Below are 21,758 nucleotides of genomic sequence, written 5' to 3'. Positions count from 1 at the left end.
ATACACAAAATAAAGGGACAAAAGTAACAAAGGCAAATTACAGAATACAAAATAATTACCCAATTTTCACAAGCCTAGCAGAAACACGAGCCCCCAAACATTTTGCCACCTCCTCGAGACACCCTTGAGAGAGGCAGCCAGGAGGTGCCTAAACATTGGGGGGTATTGGTGGCTTGTGTTTCTGTTCTGTTAGGCTTGTGAAAATTGGGTAATTATTTTGTATTCTATAATTTGCCTTTGTTACTTTTGTCCATTTATTTTGTGCATTGATAGCATTATTAGTGTGAATAAAAGATTTTTGCATTTTATCCATGGCTGGTGTAGAGTGCATTCTGATCCTTTGTACCATTAGTACAATATGTCACAACATCATTAACTAATACATTTCAAATTGTATTGTAACATAATAATTTTTAAAAAATCATAAAACTATTACCTAATAAATTCCGGAGCCCCTAAAGCAATAAATATATAAATTATCAAAAAGAAAGATTATATATATATATATATATGTATGGGCTTTAGGGGCTATTATAGTTTTACTTTCTGCCCAGCTTTCCAGCGCTGCAATTCACAAAAGTCATTGGGTGCTACACTAGCATAACTGGTCCTCTGATCTGAATATGTTCCCATTTCTCTGTAATGTGATTGGCCTTATTTTTAGTACTTTCCTAAGCAGTATATGTGATATCCAAGGATGACATTCATTGTAAGTAGGAACTAAATATAGAATTCAAAATTCCTAGAACTAACTCTGTGAGAGCAAAGTCTAAATTATGTAAATTTCCAGGGAGTGCTTTATGTTTGAATAACGCATGCTTTTGTAGTGTCAAAGGGCAGTGCATACCTTTGTGGAAGCATAGTGTTATGTGACACAGCCTAAGAAAGCATAGCCCAGTGATGGCGAACCTATGGCACGCGTGCCACAGGTGGCACGCCGGGCCCTCTCTGTGGGCACGCGGCCATAGGTTTGCCATCACTGCAGAGTAGGCGCCTGCCTGCCCGAAACGGCAGGCACCTACTCTGCTTCCATGTCGGGAGGATCGGAAGCAGGGGGGAGGGATCGAGGAAGCAGCTCTCCTGTCCTCCCGCGAGCTGTGTGGAGCGTTGCCGCGTGTTACCATGGCAACGCTCCAAACAGCATCGCGCAGGAGGACAGGAGAGCTGCAGGACCTGTCCTCCTGTCCTGCATACCACCACCGGACCACCAGGGATGGCTGTGTTCCCCCCCCTCCCCTTCACCAAAGGTAACTCAGCAGACTGCGTGCGTGTACTCAGCAGACTGCGTGCGTGTACTCAGCAGACTGCGTGCGTGTACTCAGCAGACTGCGTGCTCAGCAGTGTGCGTGTATTTAGCGGACTGTGTGTGTATTTAGCAGTCTGTGTCTCGGTGTGTATGTATTAAGCAGTTGGTGTGTGAATGTGTTCAGCAGTCTGTGTGTATGTATTGCATTTGTTGGAGATACTAATAAATATAAGCTTGATTTATATCATTATTTAAAATTTGTATAATTTAACTCTCTGTTGTGTTCTTCTTTTAAAACAAAAGTTAACTGTACGAGTAGTTTTTTCTAAACGTAAACCTCAGTATTCAGGTTTAATTACCATGTTGACACTTTGAGGGAAAAAAAGTTGGCATGTGTTGCGGTTTGGGCACTCGGGCTCAAAAATCTTCGCCATCACTGGCATAGCCTGTAGATTGTTTAGCTGCATAGATGGGTGAATGCTGCATCTTCCTGGAAGTATAGCATCAACTAAATATATAATGTAGCACCAAACAAGCTATCGTACATTTAAAAACTAGCGTTGCATTCTATGTAACTGGCAGAATATGTTACCACTACCCATATGACGTGTTTTCAGGTAAAAAAAGAAGTCCTCATAAATTAAATAAAAAGTGACAAAAATGAATATCAAGTGAAAATGTCATGTAAATAAATATGTTTCATTATTGGACCAAGCACACAGCCGTAAAGGTCAAGCTTATGGCCAGTACATGGGAAGATGCTGTGGAGAGTGCTCTGGAATGGTCCAAACCCTGCTTGAGGCATCATGCAATTATCAGTGATCATTTTCACACACTGTGCATCCACCACAGTAACCAGATCTAGGAGGTCAATGGCAACATGCTTCAGAGCATTGCCCAGCCACATGATGCGAGGATCAATGTTTCCAAATGGCGAGAGGATCAATGATTCCACCTGGCAGGCTATATGTATACTGTCCTTGATCATGGCCAAGAAACTGAACAGTTACTGATGCCGTCATTGTGTCCTCTGCCGAACTCATGCAATATGAGCTGGAGGGGATGCTCCTGGTGATGTTATTATCTACTCGACTTGACTATTTGCCAAAGGAAGTTTGATTACAAAATATAGGGCTATTTATAAGCAGCTGTTCACTGTGTTTTAATGCAATAACAGGTTCAGTGTCTTCAGTTTCCTGTTTCCTGAGCTGTGTACCTAAATAAATAATACTGTAGCTAAAGTTACTTATGCTATTATCATATCGCAGTGTTGGTCTTGCAGCATAAATCTCAGGGCATTTTAGTCTCAATGGTATGTTGCAACTTGGGTATTAGATCCATATGTGGCCAGAAGCATATTGAGCTTTGCTGAGCCTTTTTTTTTTTTTTTTATTCTTTATTTTTGTTGTGCATATTGTGGCAACATCCAGCATAATACACTGCTGCGCCCCAACAGCTGCAGCGAAGTTTAATCAACATGAAACATTTGCATGGTTGAAACATACATGGCAATGATTGTCTTGCACTGTTTAATTGTTTAAGCGTGTGTGAGTTAGTGTCTCAGAGGTGAGTTGTAGAGGTACTTGTGTGCGTGAAGTTTGTGCATATTTGGTCTTTAATGTAGATTGCTATTAAGTATGTGTCAGGTCGGGCTGTTCAGAGTGGTGCCGTCTTGTTGTCAAATGTGGGAGGGTTAACTAGCCCGCCATAGGTGGTACCCCTTTACCGTGGGGGTCGCAGGGGGGGGAGAGCTGGCCGGAGTGGAGCCATGCGCCTGCCCTGTGTCGCCCGGGTCCTAGGTGTTTGTGAGGTGAGGGGTGGTAGACTCTCCGTGGGCATGTGTCGTGTGTGGTGTGCTTAAACATATTGTTGGTAACAACTTATGAACAGTTTATAAACAGTTCTGGTGTAACTCTTAGCGGCCTGGACTGCCGACTCTTAGGGTTTCAAGTTCCCGGGTCTATAGCCGGTGTGGCGGCAGGAACAAATGGGGCAGCTCAGGAGGGGTTCCACCTCTGGGTGGTGGTCGCCCGTCTGTCTTCATGTGTGTCGAGGGGAGGTAGGCCCAGCGCCGTGAGGAGGGTCGGGGCCTCTGACATCGATGAGAGTTTATGCATTGTCCCTTCGTGGTTCACCACTAGTAGCCTGGGGGACATCCACCTGTATTTGATGCCAACTGATCGTAGCTGGCTTGTGAGGTGCTGCAGGGATCTCCGCCATTGTAAGGTGGACCTTGTGAAGTCCTGATAGAAGGTGAGGCTGGCGCCTTCAAAGATGAGCGGTGTCTTGCCTTGCAGTGCTGACCAGATGGAGAGCTTGTCGTGGTAGTGTGAGCATCGCACTATGGCATCCTGTACTGCAGTCGCTGGAGCTCTGTTGGATTTAGGCAAGCGGTAAGTCCCGTCTAGGCTAACTTTTTTGGCCTGTGCGGCCGGCAGGATGGTGGCCACCAGGCGTCTCACATAGTGTGGGAGTTCTTCAGGGGTCACCGTGTCCGGTATGCCCCTTATTTTTAGATGGTTTCTCCTTGACCTGTCATCTAGTGTGGCTAGGTGTATGGAGAGCGAGTGTTGCGAGGTTTCTAGGTGGTGGATGGCTTTGTGTACGGTTTTCATACCGTGTTGTAAGTCAGCGATGTCTCCCTCTGCTGTTGTCACCCGACCACTAACCTTCCGTATATCTGCCTTCATAGCTGTCACGTTAGCCGCCAGCAAGGTTTTGATTTCCCCCACCAGGTTTTGAAAGTCCTGCTGGGTGACTGGGGCTGATCCATCTCCTGCAGCCTGTGTGGTATGCCCAGCGTGAGGCTGGACGGGCTGTGAGGGGCTCTCTGAAGGTTCTGCGGCCTTACTGTTCCTGTTCGGCGCCATTTTAGGAGGAGGCTGCCTCTGGAGCATCTGGTCGATGTGCTGCGCCCCTGCGGGTGAATGTGCAGGTGATTTGTGGGATCTGCGTCCCATCTCGGCGGCACTTGCGTTCTGCCGTGCCGGCCGTTCTCCGGACCCACCCGGCGGTGTGAAGGCGCCAAATAGAGCCGCCAGGTCCAGGCTTTGGGTGGTGGGGTAGGCCCCGGTTTTCCGTCTCTTTTTCGGCGTCTTGGCCGCCTGGAAAAACGGCATATGGTGTGGCCGGGACTCTCCCTTGTTGCTGCCAGGTAGGGCACCCGTGTGTGTGTGATTTGGGGCGATTTTAAAGTTAGATTTGCCGATATGAAGTCGATGAATGTCAGAGCCGATGCGACTTGCGTCCGCTCCCGTTAAGGCCCAGGCTCCGCCCTTTGCTGAGCCTTTTAATTCAGTTAAAATTCATAAAATTTGCTGTTATCCATATTGAAAAAAGCAAACTGTAAATAAATCCATAAGGGATTCAATCTACACTATCTGTACACTATTACAAATTACCCCCAAGATGGGGCTAATTAGCTCAGACAAAAATGTAAAGGGATACTATAGTGCCAGAAATACAAAGCTGTATTTCTGGCACTATCTCTCCCCACTTCCTTATGCCCCTCCCTGGTAAATAAAGGGTTAAATACCCTTTATTTACTTACCTTATCCCAGTGCCGGCGCTAAGCAGATGCTCCACCCCTCCGACATCCCGCGACGAGTGAGCTATAATGCGCATTTGCGGCAAATGATGCCCGCATATTAGACCTCATAGGAAAGCACTCAATCAATGCTTTCCTATGAGGAAAAATCTGATGCTGGAGGTCCATATGCAAAGCGTGAGGACGTCCAGCATCAGATACCGGACCAAAAGTCCCTTTCAAGTCAGGAAGCCCTCTAGTGGCTGTTTGGTAAACAGTCACTGAGGGCAGAATTAGAGCTGCAATGTAAACTTTGCGGTTTCTCTGGAACTGCAAAGTTTTACATTGCAGCACTTAGTACAAAATGGACACTGCACCCAGACCACTTCAATGAGCTGACGTGGTCTGGGTACCTACAGAACACTCTTCCTTGATCACGTTGACAATGAATAGTTAGTGCAAACTAATTATGAATGTCAAATTTCATTTTAACCTGGATGGCATCGATTGGCTGCTAGAGTGGTGAAGACTTGTATAACATGTTCTCTTTTCTGGTTCACAAACCATTCCTCATTATTACGATTTATTAATTTCAGTTTAATTTATGGACTGTTTACTAGGTGCAAATACACATGGTTTAGAGTTCTAAAAATTCCTTACGAAGTCCTAAAGAGGTACAGCTAACTACTGTTCAACTGCTTTTTTCAAAACTAAAATATATATATACATATATATATATATATATATATATATATATATATATATATATATTTTTTTATTATTTTTATTATTCCTTTTGTATCACATGTAAAGCTGTTCTGGCACCTAGGATTCGATGCAGTTGAATAAAGTGAAATAATTCTGGGCTTATGAAGAGTTAGCATGAATGTATGCAAAATATCATGAGAACAATGGGAACAAAATGCTCAGTGTGGAAGCACAACTGAGGAGATGGAGATTATGGACTTGATCATCTGCCTAGTTTAACAAAAATAGCTGTTTCTCAAATCTTTAATAAAATAGCACTGTCGGAAACAAAGACATAAATTATGTTCTTATTATCAGATTATTAGAGATACTTAATCAAGTTACATAATGACAAACAGAACAAAATATTATGAAAAAGGTTTATGAAATTAAAGATCAAGCACAAAAGCATGACTGTATCAATATAGGAGTACATCAAACTCCAGAACCATTACAGCTTGCTATGTAGGAGTCTGTGCAATTGAACGTCTGGATTAGCCCATCCGACTCTGATCTGTAATGAATGCTTGAGAGAGAGCTGTGCTAGAATAGCTCTTTACTTTGTATTGTATGTACTGAAAGCTTTTTTTGGTCATTCCAAAAATCATATAAACTGCTATCCATTAATCCGGTATACCTTCACTTACTGATAAGAAGATTGAACAAAAAATACTCTGACCATCTGGATAGGGTACCCAGATGTAGGGAGTATGTTCTGGAATTATTGAAGTGAAATCCTCAAAATAATTACAAATTGTTGAAGAGTAAATAGTAGTATAACATAGATAACCAAAATTGGTGGTCAAAACCCAAACTGGGTATAAATCTAGCCTAAATGGTACACCTCTAAATATCCTAGTAAATGAAATACTAATAACTGAATCTCTGATTAGCCTACACATATACACCTGCAACTATATCACCTCTTACTTATTATTTTTTGTTAGACACACTGCGAGTCTTAGGGATTTTTGATCCTATTAAGGTGATCTAACCCTATGATATATGGGGGTTTATGCAGGGCTTTTGCTGGAAGTCTGTTACGCTACCTAATATAGTTGTATAATTGATTTTAAGGACATCTAGGCTCAGTTCGATACTTCTATAAGTATCACAGGTAGCCACTCAGGAATTCAACAACTATCATTTCTAGTTTAGTGACCAGTTTTCCTAGTTGCATATGATACTTAGTGCCTTATAGCTAAGACACTTTACTCTCTGAGCTTTCAGACTTGACCTCACACGATTAAAGTCTAGAATCTGTAGCTAATCAGAGATTCAGTTATTGGTATTTCATTTGCTAGGATATTTAGAGGTGTACCATTTAGGCTAGATTCATATCCAGTTTGGGTTTTGACCACCAATTTTGGTTATTTTATACTACTATTTACTCTTCAACAATTTGTAATTATTTTGAGGATCTCACTTCAATAATTCCAGAACATACTCGCTACATCTGGGTACCCTATCCAGATGGTCAGAGTATTTTTTTGTTGTTTCTTGAATAGGGGTTAAGCCCCAGGACACCTCTTGAGTGTCCATCTAGGTGTATTTCTACCAGTGGAGAGGGGTTCCAATCATTGGACCCACTGATACGGGTAGATTTTCTCATTTTTGATAAGAAGATTGACAGTGTAGGAGGATTTACATAGGGTAGTTGACAGGGCACAAAGTGATTACACAAGGTCTAATTTATAAAGAAGCTAGACCACAAAATGCAGAGACAAGAATTGGAAACAGATCAAAATTCCCCAAAAATGTGCAAGGCCTAGGGCAGCATTGGAACCCTTGCCAAAGCAACACTTGTACTGAAAGTATGGGAGCCAAAAATAAATAAATCAGGAGACAGATTAATTGATTTACTTGTAGAAAACTGGTTTCACAAGTAAGAAGAAAGACTGAGTTCACAACTATTGTAAGTGTGCGTTTATGTTTTGTTAGTCAATTGCATGCCACTTATTTTTTTTTGTTTGTTTTATTATTCAGGTGTCTGTAAATCCAGCATATCAGCCTTATGAACTCGAATATGTGCTTAAAAAGGTAAGGCATTATGGTTGGTACAACATAAAAAGGAAGTATGCTGATACAAAGGAAGATGCTATATCTGTAAGCTTGTTTGAGCAGGGCCCCCTTCAACCTATCGTTACTGTAAGCTTTCTTGTAATGGTCCTATTTATAGTTAAATCCCCGCTCTCATAATATTGTAAAACACTACGGCATCTGTTGGCGCTATATAAATGGCAATAATAATAACAAACATTATATGATGTCATCATTTGAGGTTTCATGCGAAAATGCTAATGTATGGTTTTATTTCTGTCCCGATTTACCCTCTTTGCTGCCCCAAGGACAGTTCCCTCAATGCACCTCTCTCTCTCTCTATATCTATCTATCTATCTATATATATATATATATATATATATATATATATATATATATATAAATATATTCCAAAAGACAAAAAGAGAGTACTGCGAGTGCTCTCTTTTTGTCTTTTGGTTTAAATACTCGGTGCAATGCACCTGTAACAGTCAGCTGGGGACTTATGGAACAGTTTACCAGGAGTTGGAGCCCAGTTGCAGGAGATGGCACAAGGAGGAGACAAAATCCAAAAAGGCAGTACAGATAAAGGGGTAATCCAAAGGCAGGGTCAGACGAGAAGCAGCAGTGAGGGCTGGCAGCGGAGTAACGTAGTCGGTAAAGCAGGCAGAAGTCAGAGTCCAGGAAATCAGTCAGTAGTGTAGCAAAGGAAACACCAAACAGGCAAAAAAAAAAAAAAAAGACCAGATGCTAGTGTAGCGGAGGGCAGGTATTAAAGACCACAATCTCCGCTGGTTCCACGAGTACATCCACAGTCAGCGCTGAAGGGTAAGACAAATCCCCAAATCCTCCCAATAACCGGACGAAACACAGTCTGGGAGTCAACTAACTCGTTTTATTCACAGCTGGCATATTTATACAGTTCCCCATGCAAGGGGTTTCCAGACAGTAAATCCAGGGGATTTCTCCCATCATACATTGTAACTTTCCCAACAGGCTGTGCTGCACGAGAAGGATACACCCACTAAAATGGACGATTAAGTGGATTATCCCCTCGTGCAGCAGAACTGACAATCTATATTAAAATACGGTTTTCACATTTTATTCGGTAGATTTAAATGACCGAACGTTCGGCAGGTAGCTGGGGTCTGAGCGCACCTTTCGTGAGAATACCGCTCAGATCCCGGCGGAATTGACCGAACGCCGCACAAATATAACTTTACATAGAAGTTCCCCTCAATCTGTCGAACATATCCAGGGGAACGATTCTACCGAAAAACCGGGCTCCCGAATGGCTTGGAAGTGCAGCGGTGCTCGCATCATCGAGTAGCCGTTTTTGGTTCCAGGCACTCGACGACCAAGCACCGCTGCCAAATAGACGAATCCAAGATGGCCGACCGCCGCATGGTCGGTAGTCGAACGACGGCCACCCAGAATAGTCTATAATTACCGATTGCAACATTGTTGCAATCGGTTAACAATTGCCACACGACCCTAAGTGTGTGGTCTATCAGGGGAGCCCTTATTCGTTCGGCGAACGGCTTAAGTCACCGCTGTTCGTCGAACGAAGTCTTTGTATGCTGGTAGCTTACGGCTGCCAGCATGCGAATCGCCCTAACATAACACATACACAGCAAATATACATGGCACATAATACAGCCTCCAGACAACCTTCCCAGATTATAGTTCCACAGTGGCTAGGTTTGCCACAATGCTCCCCCAAAATCAAGCCGGCATACACAGTCTGATCCCAACGGATCGGCTTGGGGAGGTCCGGGAAAATACTCACAGATCACTTTTCAAGTTCAGTTTGTCTAGATAACCCGTCGGCGTTACCGTTTTGCTTCCCTGGGCGATAGTGTATCGTAAAGTCAAAGGGCTGCAGCGCCAAACTCCAGCGCAGCAGCCGGCCGTTGTCTCCTGCTACACGGTTAAGCCACACCAACGGGTTGTGATCTGTGAGTAGGGAGAAAGGTTGTCCGTACAAATAGGGCTGTAATTTCTTAAGGGCCCACACCACGGCCAGGCACTCCTTCTCAATGGCGGCGTAGCTTACTTCGCGTGGTAATAGCTTTCGGCTCAAGTATGCTACGGGGTGTTCTCCGCCATCAGGTCCAACTTGGCTCAGCACTGCCCCCAATCCAAACATTGAAGCGTCTGTGTGGACAAGAAATCGTTTAGTTGGATCAGGAGCATTCAGTACTGGAGCATTGATTAGTGCCGTTTTTAGTTGTTGGAAGGCCTGGTCACACTCTGGGGCCCAGATAACCTGTCGAGGAAGATTTTAAGGGTCAAGTCAGTCAGGGGTTTGGCCAGGGCGCTATAATTGGGTACAAACTTCCTATAGTACCCGGCGGTACCTAGAAATGCTAACACCTGGGTTTTCGTTCTAGGGGTTGGCCATTTAGCTACCGCTTCTACTTTAGCAGGTTCGGGTTTCTGTCGCCCGCTTCCCACCCTGTGGCCCAAGTACTGCACCTCTGCCATCCCTATATGGCATTTACTGGGTTTCAGCGTCAATCCTGCCTCTCCAATGCGATCGAGTATGGCCCCTATGTGTTGTAGATGTTCGGCCCAGGTCTGACTGAATATAGCTATATCGTCTAAATAGGCACAGGCGTATTCCTGGAATCCATCCAGTAGCCGATCTACCATCCGCTGGAAGGTTGCCGGAGCGTTTTTCATCCCGAATGGCATGACCCTAAATTGATACAAGCCAAACGGGGTGACAAACGCCGACTTAGGGATGGCATCCTCGGCTAGTGGAATCTGCCAGTATCCTTTGCATAGATCTATGGTAGTGAGATACTGACCCCGTGCCATCTTATCCAGCAGCTCGTCTATCCGGGGCATCGGGTAGGCATCAGACACCGTTTTGTCATTTAGCCTCCGGTAGTCGACACAGAAACGTGTCGTGCCGTCCTTTTTGGGTACCAACACTACCGGCGATGCCCAGGGGCTATCTGAATGCTCGATCACCCCTAGCTGTAACATTTCCGCTATTTCCTTTTCCATGTGAGCCCTGACGGCTTCAGGAACGCGGTACGGAGTCTGCCGCATGGGTAGCTGTCCTGGGGTTTCAACTCGGTGGGTGGCCAGCTGAGTGTACCCTGGTAAATTGGAGAAGGTAGCTCCTTTCGCTACGATCAACTCTTGTACCTGGGCACGCTCCTGTGGGCTTAGCCGCTCCCCCAGCTGAACCCCCTTGGAGGGCTCGGTCTGCTCCTCCGGTTCCAATAGGTCGGGTAGGGGTAAATTCTCCTGATCCTCCGAGGCTGAGGCGCATATCGCCGCCACGTCCTCTATCCTCTCATGGTAGGGTTTGAGCATGTTCACATGGAGCATGCGTCTCTTCCCTACCCCTGAGCAGGGGCCAATCACGTAGGTGGTGTCACACTTCTGTTCCACCACCTGGTATGGGCCTTGCCAGATGGCCTGCAGCTTGTCTGTGCGGACAGGTTTTAAAATCAAAACCTTCTGTCCCACCTGAAAGCTGCGGTCCCTGGCTCCCTTATCGTACCAACGGCGCTGGCGTTGCTGGGCCGCCTGAAGGTTGGTGCGCACCTCCTGAGTCAGCGCCTCCAGACGGTCCCTGAACTCCAGCACGTAGGATACGATAGGGGTTCCATCTGGGCTACTCTCTCCCTCCCAATGCTCTCTAATGAGATCTAATGGTCCCCGCACCCTCCTCCCGAATAACAATTCAAACGGGGAAAATCCGGTGGACTCTTGGGGTACCTCTCTATAGGCGAAAAGTAAATGGGGTAGAAAACGTTCCCAGTCTCGGTGTGCCTCCCCAAACGTACGGAGCATTTGCTTTAACGTACCATTAAATCTTTCGCATAAACCATTGGACTGGGGATGGTATGCGGAATTTATTATGGGCTTAATGCCACATATTTTCCATAGTTGCTGAGTGACCTCGGCGGTGAATTGGGTGCCCCTATCAGATATTATTTCTTGGGGAAACCCCACCCGGGAGAATATTTTCATCAATGCCTCGGCTACTGTCTCGGCATGGATATTTGAGATAGCTACGGCCTCGGGGTATCGGGTGGCATAGTCCACTACCGTCAAGATATACTTTTTACCGGAGGGACTGGGTTTGGATAGTGGCCCCACTATGTCTACGGCCACTCTACTGAACGGTTCGGAAATGATCGGGAGGGGACATAATTTCGCTTTGTGGCGGTCACCTCTTTTGCCTACTCGCTGACATATATCACAGGACGTGCAGTAGTGTCTCACATCTTTAGAAATCCCTGGCCAGAAAAATGCATGTGTCAATCTATATCGGGTGCGAGTCACCCCTAGATGTCCGGATAAGGGTATATCGTGCGCAATCTTAAGTAGCTCGGGCCGGTACTTTTGGGGAACCACTAACTGTTTGGTAGACACTGTGGCGGACCCCCCCACTCCTCGTTCTGCAATGCGATATAGTAGCCCTTTTTCCCACGTATACCGCTCCCCCTCTGTCCCCGCTTGGTCATTGCGTACCCTGTCCCTATACACCTGTAATGTGGGATCTGCTTTTACCTCGGCTTCAAACTTAGCTGGGGTATCCCAGGACATACGTATCGGGTGAGGGTCTTGGTCTCTTACCTGAGCCTCAGAGTGTGTAGGTGGAGCCGTGGTGCGGGCTTGTTGCCGGGTGGTGACTGGTTGTGCCTCTTGGTAGGGAGCTTGGGGAACAAAAGCAGAGGTCATCTGTCCTAGGTCATTCCCCAGTACCACATCCGCAGGTAGGTTTTGCATGAGACCTACTTCTACAACTCCCTCCCCCACACCCCAATTCAAATGTACTTTAGCAGTGGGCAAACGGTACACTGCTCCCCCTGCTACCCTCACGGCCACTGATCCCCCAGTGTGAGCGGTCCCGGAAACTAGGTGGGGTGCAATCAAAGTGAGGGTGGCTCCGGAATCGCGAAGCCCCTGTAACTCTTTCCCCTCCAGCGTTACCAGCTGCCGATGATGTTGTCTGTTGTCAGTAGCTCTGACCGACATCACCTCATGTAATACTCCTAGTGGTTCCTCCGGTTGTACACTCCACAGTTCTTGGGCCGCTGGTTCCCGCTGATAATAGTGGGCTGCAGCCCTTGGGGCTGGGTTTGGTCGGGCTTGGTTCCAGGTGGGTCTGCCCCGGTTTTGGGTGCATTCCCGGGCTATATGCCCCCACTGTTTGCAAGAGTGGCACTGGATATTGGCACGGCCGTTGTACCGGGAAGCCGGTGGTACATTCCCTGGGGCCGTGCGAAAAGGGGTTGTAGTGGGACTTGGGGTAATGGGAGTGCTGGGTGACCCCGTGGGTCGTGGGTAGCCCTTGGAGAGGGTTACCTGATGTCTCCTTGCGTCAAAATGCTGGTCGGCCAATTGTGCCGCCTCGGTTAGGGTGAGAGGTTTCCTGTCTCTTACCCATTCTTGGGTCATTGGAGCTAGTCCATCAAAAAATTGCTCCAGCAGTAGTAACTGCCGCAATCCTTCCATGGTCGTGGCTTGGCTCGCTTGTATCCACCCTTTGGATGCTTGGTCTAACTTGTGTGCCCACTCGGCATGTGAGTCTTTCTCTGGTTTCTTTAGGTCTCTAAATTTTCGCCGGTAGGCTTCTGGGGTGATGGCGTACCGGTCTAGTATCGCTCGTTTTACTTTCTCATAGTCCTTGCTGTCCTCGCTGGGTACAGCGCGGTATGCATCGGCTGCCCGCCCTGCTAGTCTGCTTGCCAGCAGGGGGACCCATGTGGGTCGTGCCAAGTCATGTAAATCACACAGCCTCTCAAAATCTTGTAAAAACCCATCGATTTCCTCCTTCTCCTCGCAAAATACTTTAAATGCTTGATAAGGAACTTTGGGTGGTACCTGGCTGTGTGATGACTCGGTCGTGGTCCCGGTCCGAGGGGTTGCATACTGTGGGCTGTGTGCCATCACGTACTCCTGCACATTCGCCATTACTAGGTTCATCATGTCCGCTGATATAGGCTGTGGTAAAAATGCCAGCCTGGTCCTCATTTCTCTCTCATAGAGCGTTTCTTCCATGACTACTGGGGGTGTAGCGCTGCGGGCTTGGTCTCCCTCCATTAGCTCGGCAATTAGTACAGCCTTAGGTTTGCTGCTGGCTACTTTACCCCTGGCTTCCAGTAGATCTTTTAGTGTCTGTTTCTTTAATTTAGAATAATCCGTCTCCATTCACTTCGGTAGTCGGTTCTTTCGTTGGGTTCTGCTTGCCATTCCCTTTTCCTCCTTCAGCAGTTACGATTTGCACGAATTGCGCTCTTTCGGCTGTAAGGTCGGATCCCGTCGCTTGCCACCAATTGTAGCGGAGGGCAGGTATTAAAGACCACAATCTCCGCTGGTTCCACGAGTACATCCACAGTCAGCGCTGAAGGGTAAGACAAATCCCCAAATCCTCCCAATAACCGGACGAAACACAGTCTGGGAGTCAACTAACTCGTTTTATTCACAGCTGGCATATTTATACAGTTCCCCATGCAAGGGGTTTCCAGACAGTAAATCCAGGGGATTTCTCCCATCATACATTGTAACTTTCCCAACAGGCTGTGCTGCACGAGAAGGATACACCCACTAAAATGGACGATTAAGTGGATTATCCCCTCGTGCAGCAGAACTGACAATCTATATTAAAATACGGTTTTCACATTTTATTCGGTAGATTTAAATGACCGAACGTTCGGCAGGTAGCTGGGGTCTGAGCGCACCTTTCGTGAGAATACCGCTCAGATCCCGGCGGAATTGACCGAACGCCGCACAAATATAACTTTACATAGAAGTTCCCCTCAATCTGTCGAACATATCCAGGGGAACGATTCTACCGAAAAACCGGGCTCCCGAATGGCTTGGAAGTGCAGCGGTGCTCGCATCATCGAGTAGCCGTTTTTGGTTCCAGGCACTCGACGACCAAGCACCGCTGCCAAATAGACGAATCCAAGATGGCCGACCGCCGCATGGTCGGTAGTCGAACGACGGCCACCCAGAATAGTCTATAATTACCGATTGCAACATTGTTGCAATCGGTTAACAATTGCCACACGACCCTAAGTGTGTGGTCTATCAGGGGAGCCCTTATTCGTTCGGCGAACGGCTTAAGTCACCGCTGTTCGTCGAACGAAGTCTTTGTATGCTGGTAGCTTACGGCTGCCAGCATGCGAATCGCCCTAACATAACACATACACAGCAAATATACATGGCACATAATACAGCCTCCAGACAACCTTCCCAGATTATAGTTCCACAGTGGCTAGGTTTGCCACAGCTAGGTTTCAGGCAGGGCTGGATTTTACAGCCTGCTAATTAGATACAGCTGACCCTAATTGGAATAGGGCTACAGGTGGCTCAGCACTGCTTAATACAGGCAAGGGGTCAGGAAGCAGAATAATGCAAACATAAACTGAAGCCCCCTGGTGGACCGGACGGCAGAGAACCTGACTGGGATGCTGGAGCTGTGTTCAAACCCAGCCCAGGTCTCTTACAGGGGCGGCTACGCCTTGCTGTCTGCAGGGCTCAGGCTGTACCGTGACAGCGGCACCGTGGTTTGGAACATTGCTTTCTTAATATTTTTTTTTTGTGCAGAATGCTAGATCCTTGGTTATTGTTTATATATATATATATATATATATATATATATATATTTGTTAATTAACACTATATTTAATATAACGTTAATGTGTAGTTTGTTGAGATACTGCTTGTTGTATTGCATGAGGTTAGGCTACTTGTTTCTGGGGATGCTGCTTGTGAGGTTGTTTGTATTGGGGGCTACTGCTTGCAGCGTTGTGTAAGAAAAGAAAAAGAACAATAGATTGTAGGGTTGCGTATGTGGTGGAGATGCTGTTTGTGTGGTTGCGGGTTGTTTGTGGATGGTGCTGTTTGCTTTGTAGTGTGTGTCGGGGCATGTAAATAGGGGCTGTTTGTGGATAGGAGCTGTGTTATGTGTTGATGATCGCTGTTGTATAAAGGCTACACTGTGTTTTTGACAAGAAAAATGATGCAGCAGGGTGTGTGTAGGGAAATTGGGGTTTTAGAGAATGTATGGGGGAGATCAGGTCTGTAGTGTATGTAAAAAAAGACACAAAACTGAACAAGGGGGGGCGGGGCCGGGCCGCCGGGCCGACTGGCAGCCATGAGCAAAAGCTCCTGACCTGAGCACATGAAAAAAGCATCAAAAGTGGGTGCTGAACACCCCAAAATCGACAAATCCATAATACCGGCGGTGAGCATAACCTCAGCATCAGACTGACACCCGTTAAACCACGAATAGGAAACTGGAAGGCGGGCGTTGATATCTCCGGCCTTCTCGTGGCTGGGAGCCTCGAGCGGCAGTTGAGCGGGGCCGGTAGCGTGAGAGAGCCCTATACGCCAACGATAAGAGACTGACAATACACGGCCGGTGCTTGCCGGCGGCGCGGCCCCGCTCCCCCCCCCTCATGGTCGGCGGGGGTAATCTGGACCTCATGGCGACGGCCCTCATGGCGGAGGGAATCCCCGGGCTGGTGTTGTGCCGATCGCCTACACTGGCAAGGGCTGCACGCAGAACAGCCGGTCGGAGGATTGGACTATACTGCAGTGGGGACAGTCACAAAAGGCTACTTAGAACCCCGTTAACGGCGCTCCAGACCGCGAAAAATTCTCACCTATCGTGAGGACCCGGCATGGGCAGTACACGTGGCCTTCGGTGCTGCCGGCCTCCGGATGGATTCCCCGGCAACCAGCCCGCAAGAGGGGTAGGTGCCCTGGCCTCCGGGTCTGAGGGGTCCCCGGAGACACTTGTCCCTGATGCCGTGAGCCCTGTGGACCAGGTGGTGGCGGACGGTCCGGTGGACCGGTGGCCGTGACTGACGTACACCATCCCCAAGAGTGTGGCCGGCGCCGGGAGAGACATGGGGGCACACACTCCGCAGAGGCTTGAGAGGTGATGGGGAGGTGCAGGAGGCGGACGGTCCATAGACTCTAGGTGTGGGGGTCATGTGGACGGTTCCTGCCTCTGAGTGTCCACAGAGCCATGGAGAGTCCTGCTGACGGGATGAGACTTGCCTGGGGGAGACGGATGGAGACTCGGCGGGCTGAGGGACATATAGCTGCTGTGCCATAGACGGCCCTTGCCCAACTAATATAACGTCCTGTGCTACTATAATCGATATTTGATTATTTTTTTCATATCTGTAATGTTCCGTAGATCTAAAGCCGGAGGTTTATATCCCCATCGTGTCACTTAAGGTTAAGGAATGGCTTGCATACAGTTTCACCGTTCTTAGCTTATTCCCTAGTTGTGTAACCTGAGGGCACAAACTAAAGCCTTACAACATACTGACCAGTTTAAGCATGTGGAGAGGCAGCTATACAGCAACCAATTAAGCCATTAAACTCCCATTGCTTAATTATTGCATGATATATTTTGACAATCTGCTTACTTAAGCACGATCTAAAATGTCACATTCTCAAGAGAAAAACCAATAAAGATCCAGTTTCAACAAACCATAAATAAATAAAAAACATAATTAGTTAGAAATGATATTGCAGAGTTTTAGCATGCTGTTGAGATGGGTAGCGCAGACTGTTTGTATAAATAACATTGTTCGTTTTGCACAGTTTTCAAACGGCTTCAATATGAAAGGGAAAAATAAAATAAAAAAATCAGCAAGCCTACCTTCATCTACGTATAAACCTCTTGGCAATTTACATGTCGTTATTACCTCACTGCTCACATACTAGCTTACTGTGAATAAGATTGTGCCTTTTTCTTTCAAAACAAAAAAGTGCAGCACCTCTTGACCGTAACTGTTTTAATATTGTTATTATTAATATAATTAATCTAGAACTGTTAAGCGTTGACCGTCCTACTTTATTTTATTTTACTATTGCTAATTTCATTGTTTAGCCATGCTTAAAACTGTAAAAAATGTGCAATTCCTCATGCCACTGTCAAACTCAAGTACATCTTTTATTACGCTGATGTGGCGTATGTCTCTACCATGTAACACCCTGCACAACAAAAATAAAGAATAAAAAAAAACAAAAAACTGAACAAGGAATAGAGCAGCGCTAAACAAACTAAGTACATTAGGATGGGAGGCAGCACACCTGATTATAGGGGAATCCCTCCAATCCCCAAGAAAACTAGAACAAGTCAAACAACAATATACAGGTTGTGGTGTACTAGCAAAACCATTAACAGATTTATTTAACCAATCATTGTTAACAGGAGTAGTCCCAGAAAATTGGAAGTTAGCGAATGTTGTGCCAATTCACAAGAAAGGTGTCAAGGTTAATACTCCCCAACATGCAAACCAGAGAACAAAAAAGGCGAACACAGGTAGACGTATTACCGGTTGTTAAAGCGTCCGGACTTAACGTAGGAACGAGAGATAAGAATAGTCAAACACGCCAAGATCAGGAATACAGAGATACGGGAAAGCGAATAGACAGAGCCAAGGTCAGGGAGCCAGAAAGGAGAATAACCGAAAAACAACTACTCAGAACGCACTCTCGGGCTATAATAAACCACGACAGGGCAAGGAAGTGATGTCAGAAGGAGGTTAATATATGGCAAGGTGAATACTGATAGGCAGGGACAGAATTGAGGGACCCCCCGACGGGACAGGACGGACGGCGCGACTGGGACGGCGCGGGACACAAGGTATGACAGAACCCCCCCCCGAAGGAACGACCACTGGAGGAACGCCCTAAGGAGTCGGGGCGCATGGAGCTCAGAAGCAGGAACCCATGAGCGCTCATCGGGCCCATAACCTTTCCAATGAACCAGGTACTGAAGCGAACCACGGGAGATGCGGGAGTTGACAATATGTTTGATCTCATACTCCTCTTGACCATGAATCAAAACAGGAGGAGGACGAGACTGGGAATGGGAATGACTATTGCAAATAAGCGGTTTCAGGAGGGACGTATGAAAGACGTTTGGTACACGGAGGTTTTTGGGCAAATCCAAGGCATAGGAAACCGGATTGATCTTTTGCAAAACCTTGTAAGGACCAATGAACTTAGGAGCCAACTTCATTGAGGGAACGCATAAGCGCAAGTTACGCGTAGATAACCATATTCTATCACCAGCAACATAAGAAGGTGCCGCCCTACGGTGCCTATCAGCAAAGGCTTTCTGAGTACACAAAGTCTTCTCCAAGATGGCATGAGCCATTCTCCAAGTGTCATGTACAGTGGATAAGTGTTCATCTAGAACCGGCATTCCCTTGTGAGAAAACTAAGCCGGTAGTAGATTAGGATGACGACCATATGTGATAAAGAAGGGACTGTGACCAGAAGCAGAGTGCATAGAATTATACCTGGCGAATTCAGCCCAAGGAAGAAGGTCAGCCCAGTTGTCCTGGAGTTGAGACGTAAAACAACGGAGATATTGTTCAAGGCTTTGATTAGTCCTTTCAGCAGCACCATTCGTTTGAGGATGATAGGCTGAGGAGAAGGCGAGTTCAATGCCCATGTCCAAAAGCCCCTCCAAAACTTTGAAATAAACTGTGAACCCCTATCAGACACAATGACGGCTGGCATTCTGTGTAGGCGTATTATTTCCTTGGTGAATATTCTTGCTAATTCAGCAGAAGAAGGCAGTTTTCTCAAAGGTACGAAGTGCGCCATTTTAGAGAAGCGATCAACTATACCAAAATAACAGTAAAACACTTAGATTGTGGCAGCTCGACTATAAAATCCATAGACAGCTGAGACCAAGCAACTGACGGCAATGGAAGGGGATGCAAAAGACCACATGGTACTTGATGGGAAGATTTAGATTGGGAACAAACGTTACACGACGATACATAAGCTTCAACTTCCTTTCTAAGAGATGGCCACCAATATTGTTGTGTAATTAAATCAATGGTCTTAGATACCCCCATATGTCCAGCCATTTTACTGTCACGGTAATGGCAGAATACACTTTCCCTCTCAGCTCTGGAGGTACGTAGTATTTATCAACAGGCTTATCACTAGGTGCCATATCTTGGACTCTTTGGATTTTGTGCAGAAGAGGGAAAGAGACCCTTGTTCTGGTCAAAGCAATGATTCTCTCAGGAGGTATGATGGCTTCTGTTATGACCTCCTCTTTATTAAGAGTGGCAAACTGTTTGGAAAGAGAATCTGCTTTGGTGTTAAGATTACCCGGTCTATAGGAGATTACATAATTGAAGCGGGAAAGAAAAAGAGCCCAGCGGGCTTGTCTGGGCGAAAGCCTTCTAGCGTCACTTAAATAGGCTAAATTCTTATTATCGGTGAGAATCATAATAGGAACCGTAGATCCCTCAAGTAAGTGACGCCATTCCTTGAGAGCTGATACTATGGCCAATATTTCTCTATTACCGATATCATAATTATTTTCTGCAGGTGTCAGCCTACGAGAAAAGAATCCACAAGGATGCAACAGAGCGGTAGGAGATTCCCTCTGGGAAAGGATAGCCCCCACACCGGTCTCGGAGGCATCAACCTCAAGGATGAAGGGTCTAGAGGGGTTTGGATGTACCAGGACGGGAGCTGAGGCAAAAGATTTCTTCAAGAGAGTGAAAGAGGCCTTGGTTTCCGCAGACCAATTGACATGATTAGCTCCCTTCTTGGCCATAGCTGTGATTGGAGCTATAATCTGGGAAAAGCCCTTTATAAATTTTATTTAATAGTTAGCGAACCCACTGAACCTCTGTATGGACTTCAAACCAATGGGTAAGGGCCATTCAAGAATAGAAGATAGTTTTTTAGGGTCCATTTGAAATCCATCAGTAGAAATTATATACCCTAAAAACTGAATAGAAGTCTGATCGAACAGACATTTCTCAAGTTTGCAATACAAACCATTAGCAAGAAGGGTCTGTAAAATATTTTTAACTTGTTGATGATGTATCTGAATATTAGGAGAATGAATAAGAATGAATCAAGATACACAATAGCGCAAGTGTGCAAACAATTTCGTAAGACATCATTGATAAAATCTTGGAAGACTGCCAGGGCATTACATAGACCAAAGGTCATTACCGTGTACTCATAATGACCGCTTCGAGCATGAAATGCTGTTCTCCATTCGTCTCCCTCTTTAATGCGAACTAGATTGTAAGCTCCTCTAAGGTCTAATTTAGTAAAGATTTTAGAACCACAAAGCCTGTCAAAGAGCTCTATTATCAGTGGTATAGGATACGCATTTTTTAGAGTGATTTTATTCAGACCCCTATAATCTATGCAGGGACGCAAATCCTCCTCCTTTTTGGCAACAAAAAATAAACCAGCCGCTGCAGGGGAAGAGGAACATCTGATAAACCCCTTACTTAGTGATTCTTGTACATATTCCTCCATAACCTTATTTTCATTTTGAGAAAGAGGGTAAACCCTCTCCTTGGCGGGCATGGTACCAGGGAGGAGTTTAATAGCACAATCGTATGGCCTATGTGGAGGAAGACGGTCTGCCTGTATTTTGTCAAAGACCTTCGCCAGGTCTTGGTATTGAGGCGGTACATTAGTGGAAAGTGGAGGAGCTAAACGAACATTAAGAGAACAAAGGGGTTTAACTTGACTTAGACATGTACGGTTACAGGAAGTACTCCAAGACAGGATTTGACTTTCTCTCCAGTCAATAACAGGGTTATGTTTTTGTAACCATGGAAAACCAAGAACCAAAGGGCACAAATGGGAAGAAATGACTTGGAAAGACAACTTCTCTTTATGGGTAACACCTATTGATAAAATAACAGTCTTAGTTTGATGCGTAACATAGGGGACTGTTAATGGTCTACAATCTATGGCCTCAACAGCCAAGGGTGTTTCTTTCTCCTCCAAAGGAAGAGAAAGAGCTGTTGCAAAAGTCTGATCAATAAAGTTGTCTGCAGATCCAGAGTCAATGAGGGCCATAGTGAGATGACTAACACTTTCCCAGAATAGGGTTACAGGCATAACACACCTGTATGAATTCATTTTAGGGGACAGAGACATTACACCCAAGGCCGGTCCCCTGAACGAGTTTAGGCAGTAGAGTTTTCTGGACGTGATGGGCAATTGTTACGCAAATGCCCCTTACGACCACAGTATAGGCACAACCCTTCCCTTCTTCTGTAAGACTTTTCAGCCTCAGAGAGTCTTGTGTTACCTAGATGCATGGGTTCAGAATCAGATTCAGGGGCTGGCAAAGCGGGTAATCCGGTTATCATTGAACGAGGAGTGGTTCTTCCTAAAGCCCTCCTTTGTCTA

At 46.1% G+C, this 21,758-nt stretch overlaps 1 protein-coding gene across 1 annotated transcript in view; it reads left to right on the top strand.

Moving 5' to 3' along the window:
* The window catches only part of ACSF2 (acyl-CoA synthetase family member 2), a 128,530-nt gene that overhangs the window by 18,789 nt on the left and 87,983 nt on the right, over positions 1-21,758 (top strand). The window contains exon 4 of the mRNA XM_063459062.1: positions 7,506-7,559. Coding sequence (XP_063315132.1) covers positions 7,506-7,559 — 54 coding nt within the window. The remainder of the gene's footprint in view (positions 1-7,505; positions 7,560-21,758) is intronic.

Source organism: Pelobates fuscus, chromosome 6 (genome assembly GCF_036172605.1).
Source record: "Pelobates fuscus isolate aPelFus1 chromosome 6, aPelFus1.pri, whole genome shotgun sequence".
Lineage (NCBI taxonomy): Eukaryota > Metazoa > Chordata > Amphibia > Anura > Pelobatidae > Pelobates > Pelobates fuscus.
Note: the sequence above shows the minus strand (reverse complement) of the source record. Positions and strands in the feature narration are given on the sequence as shown.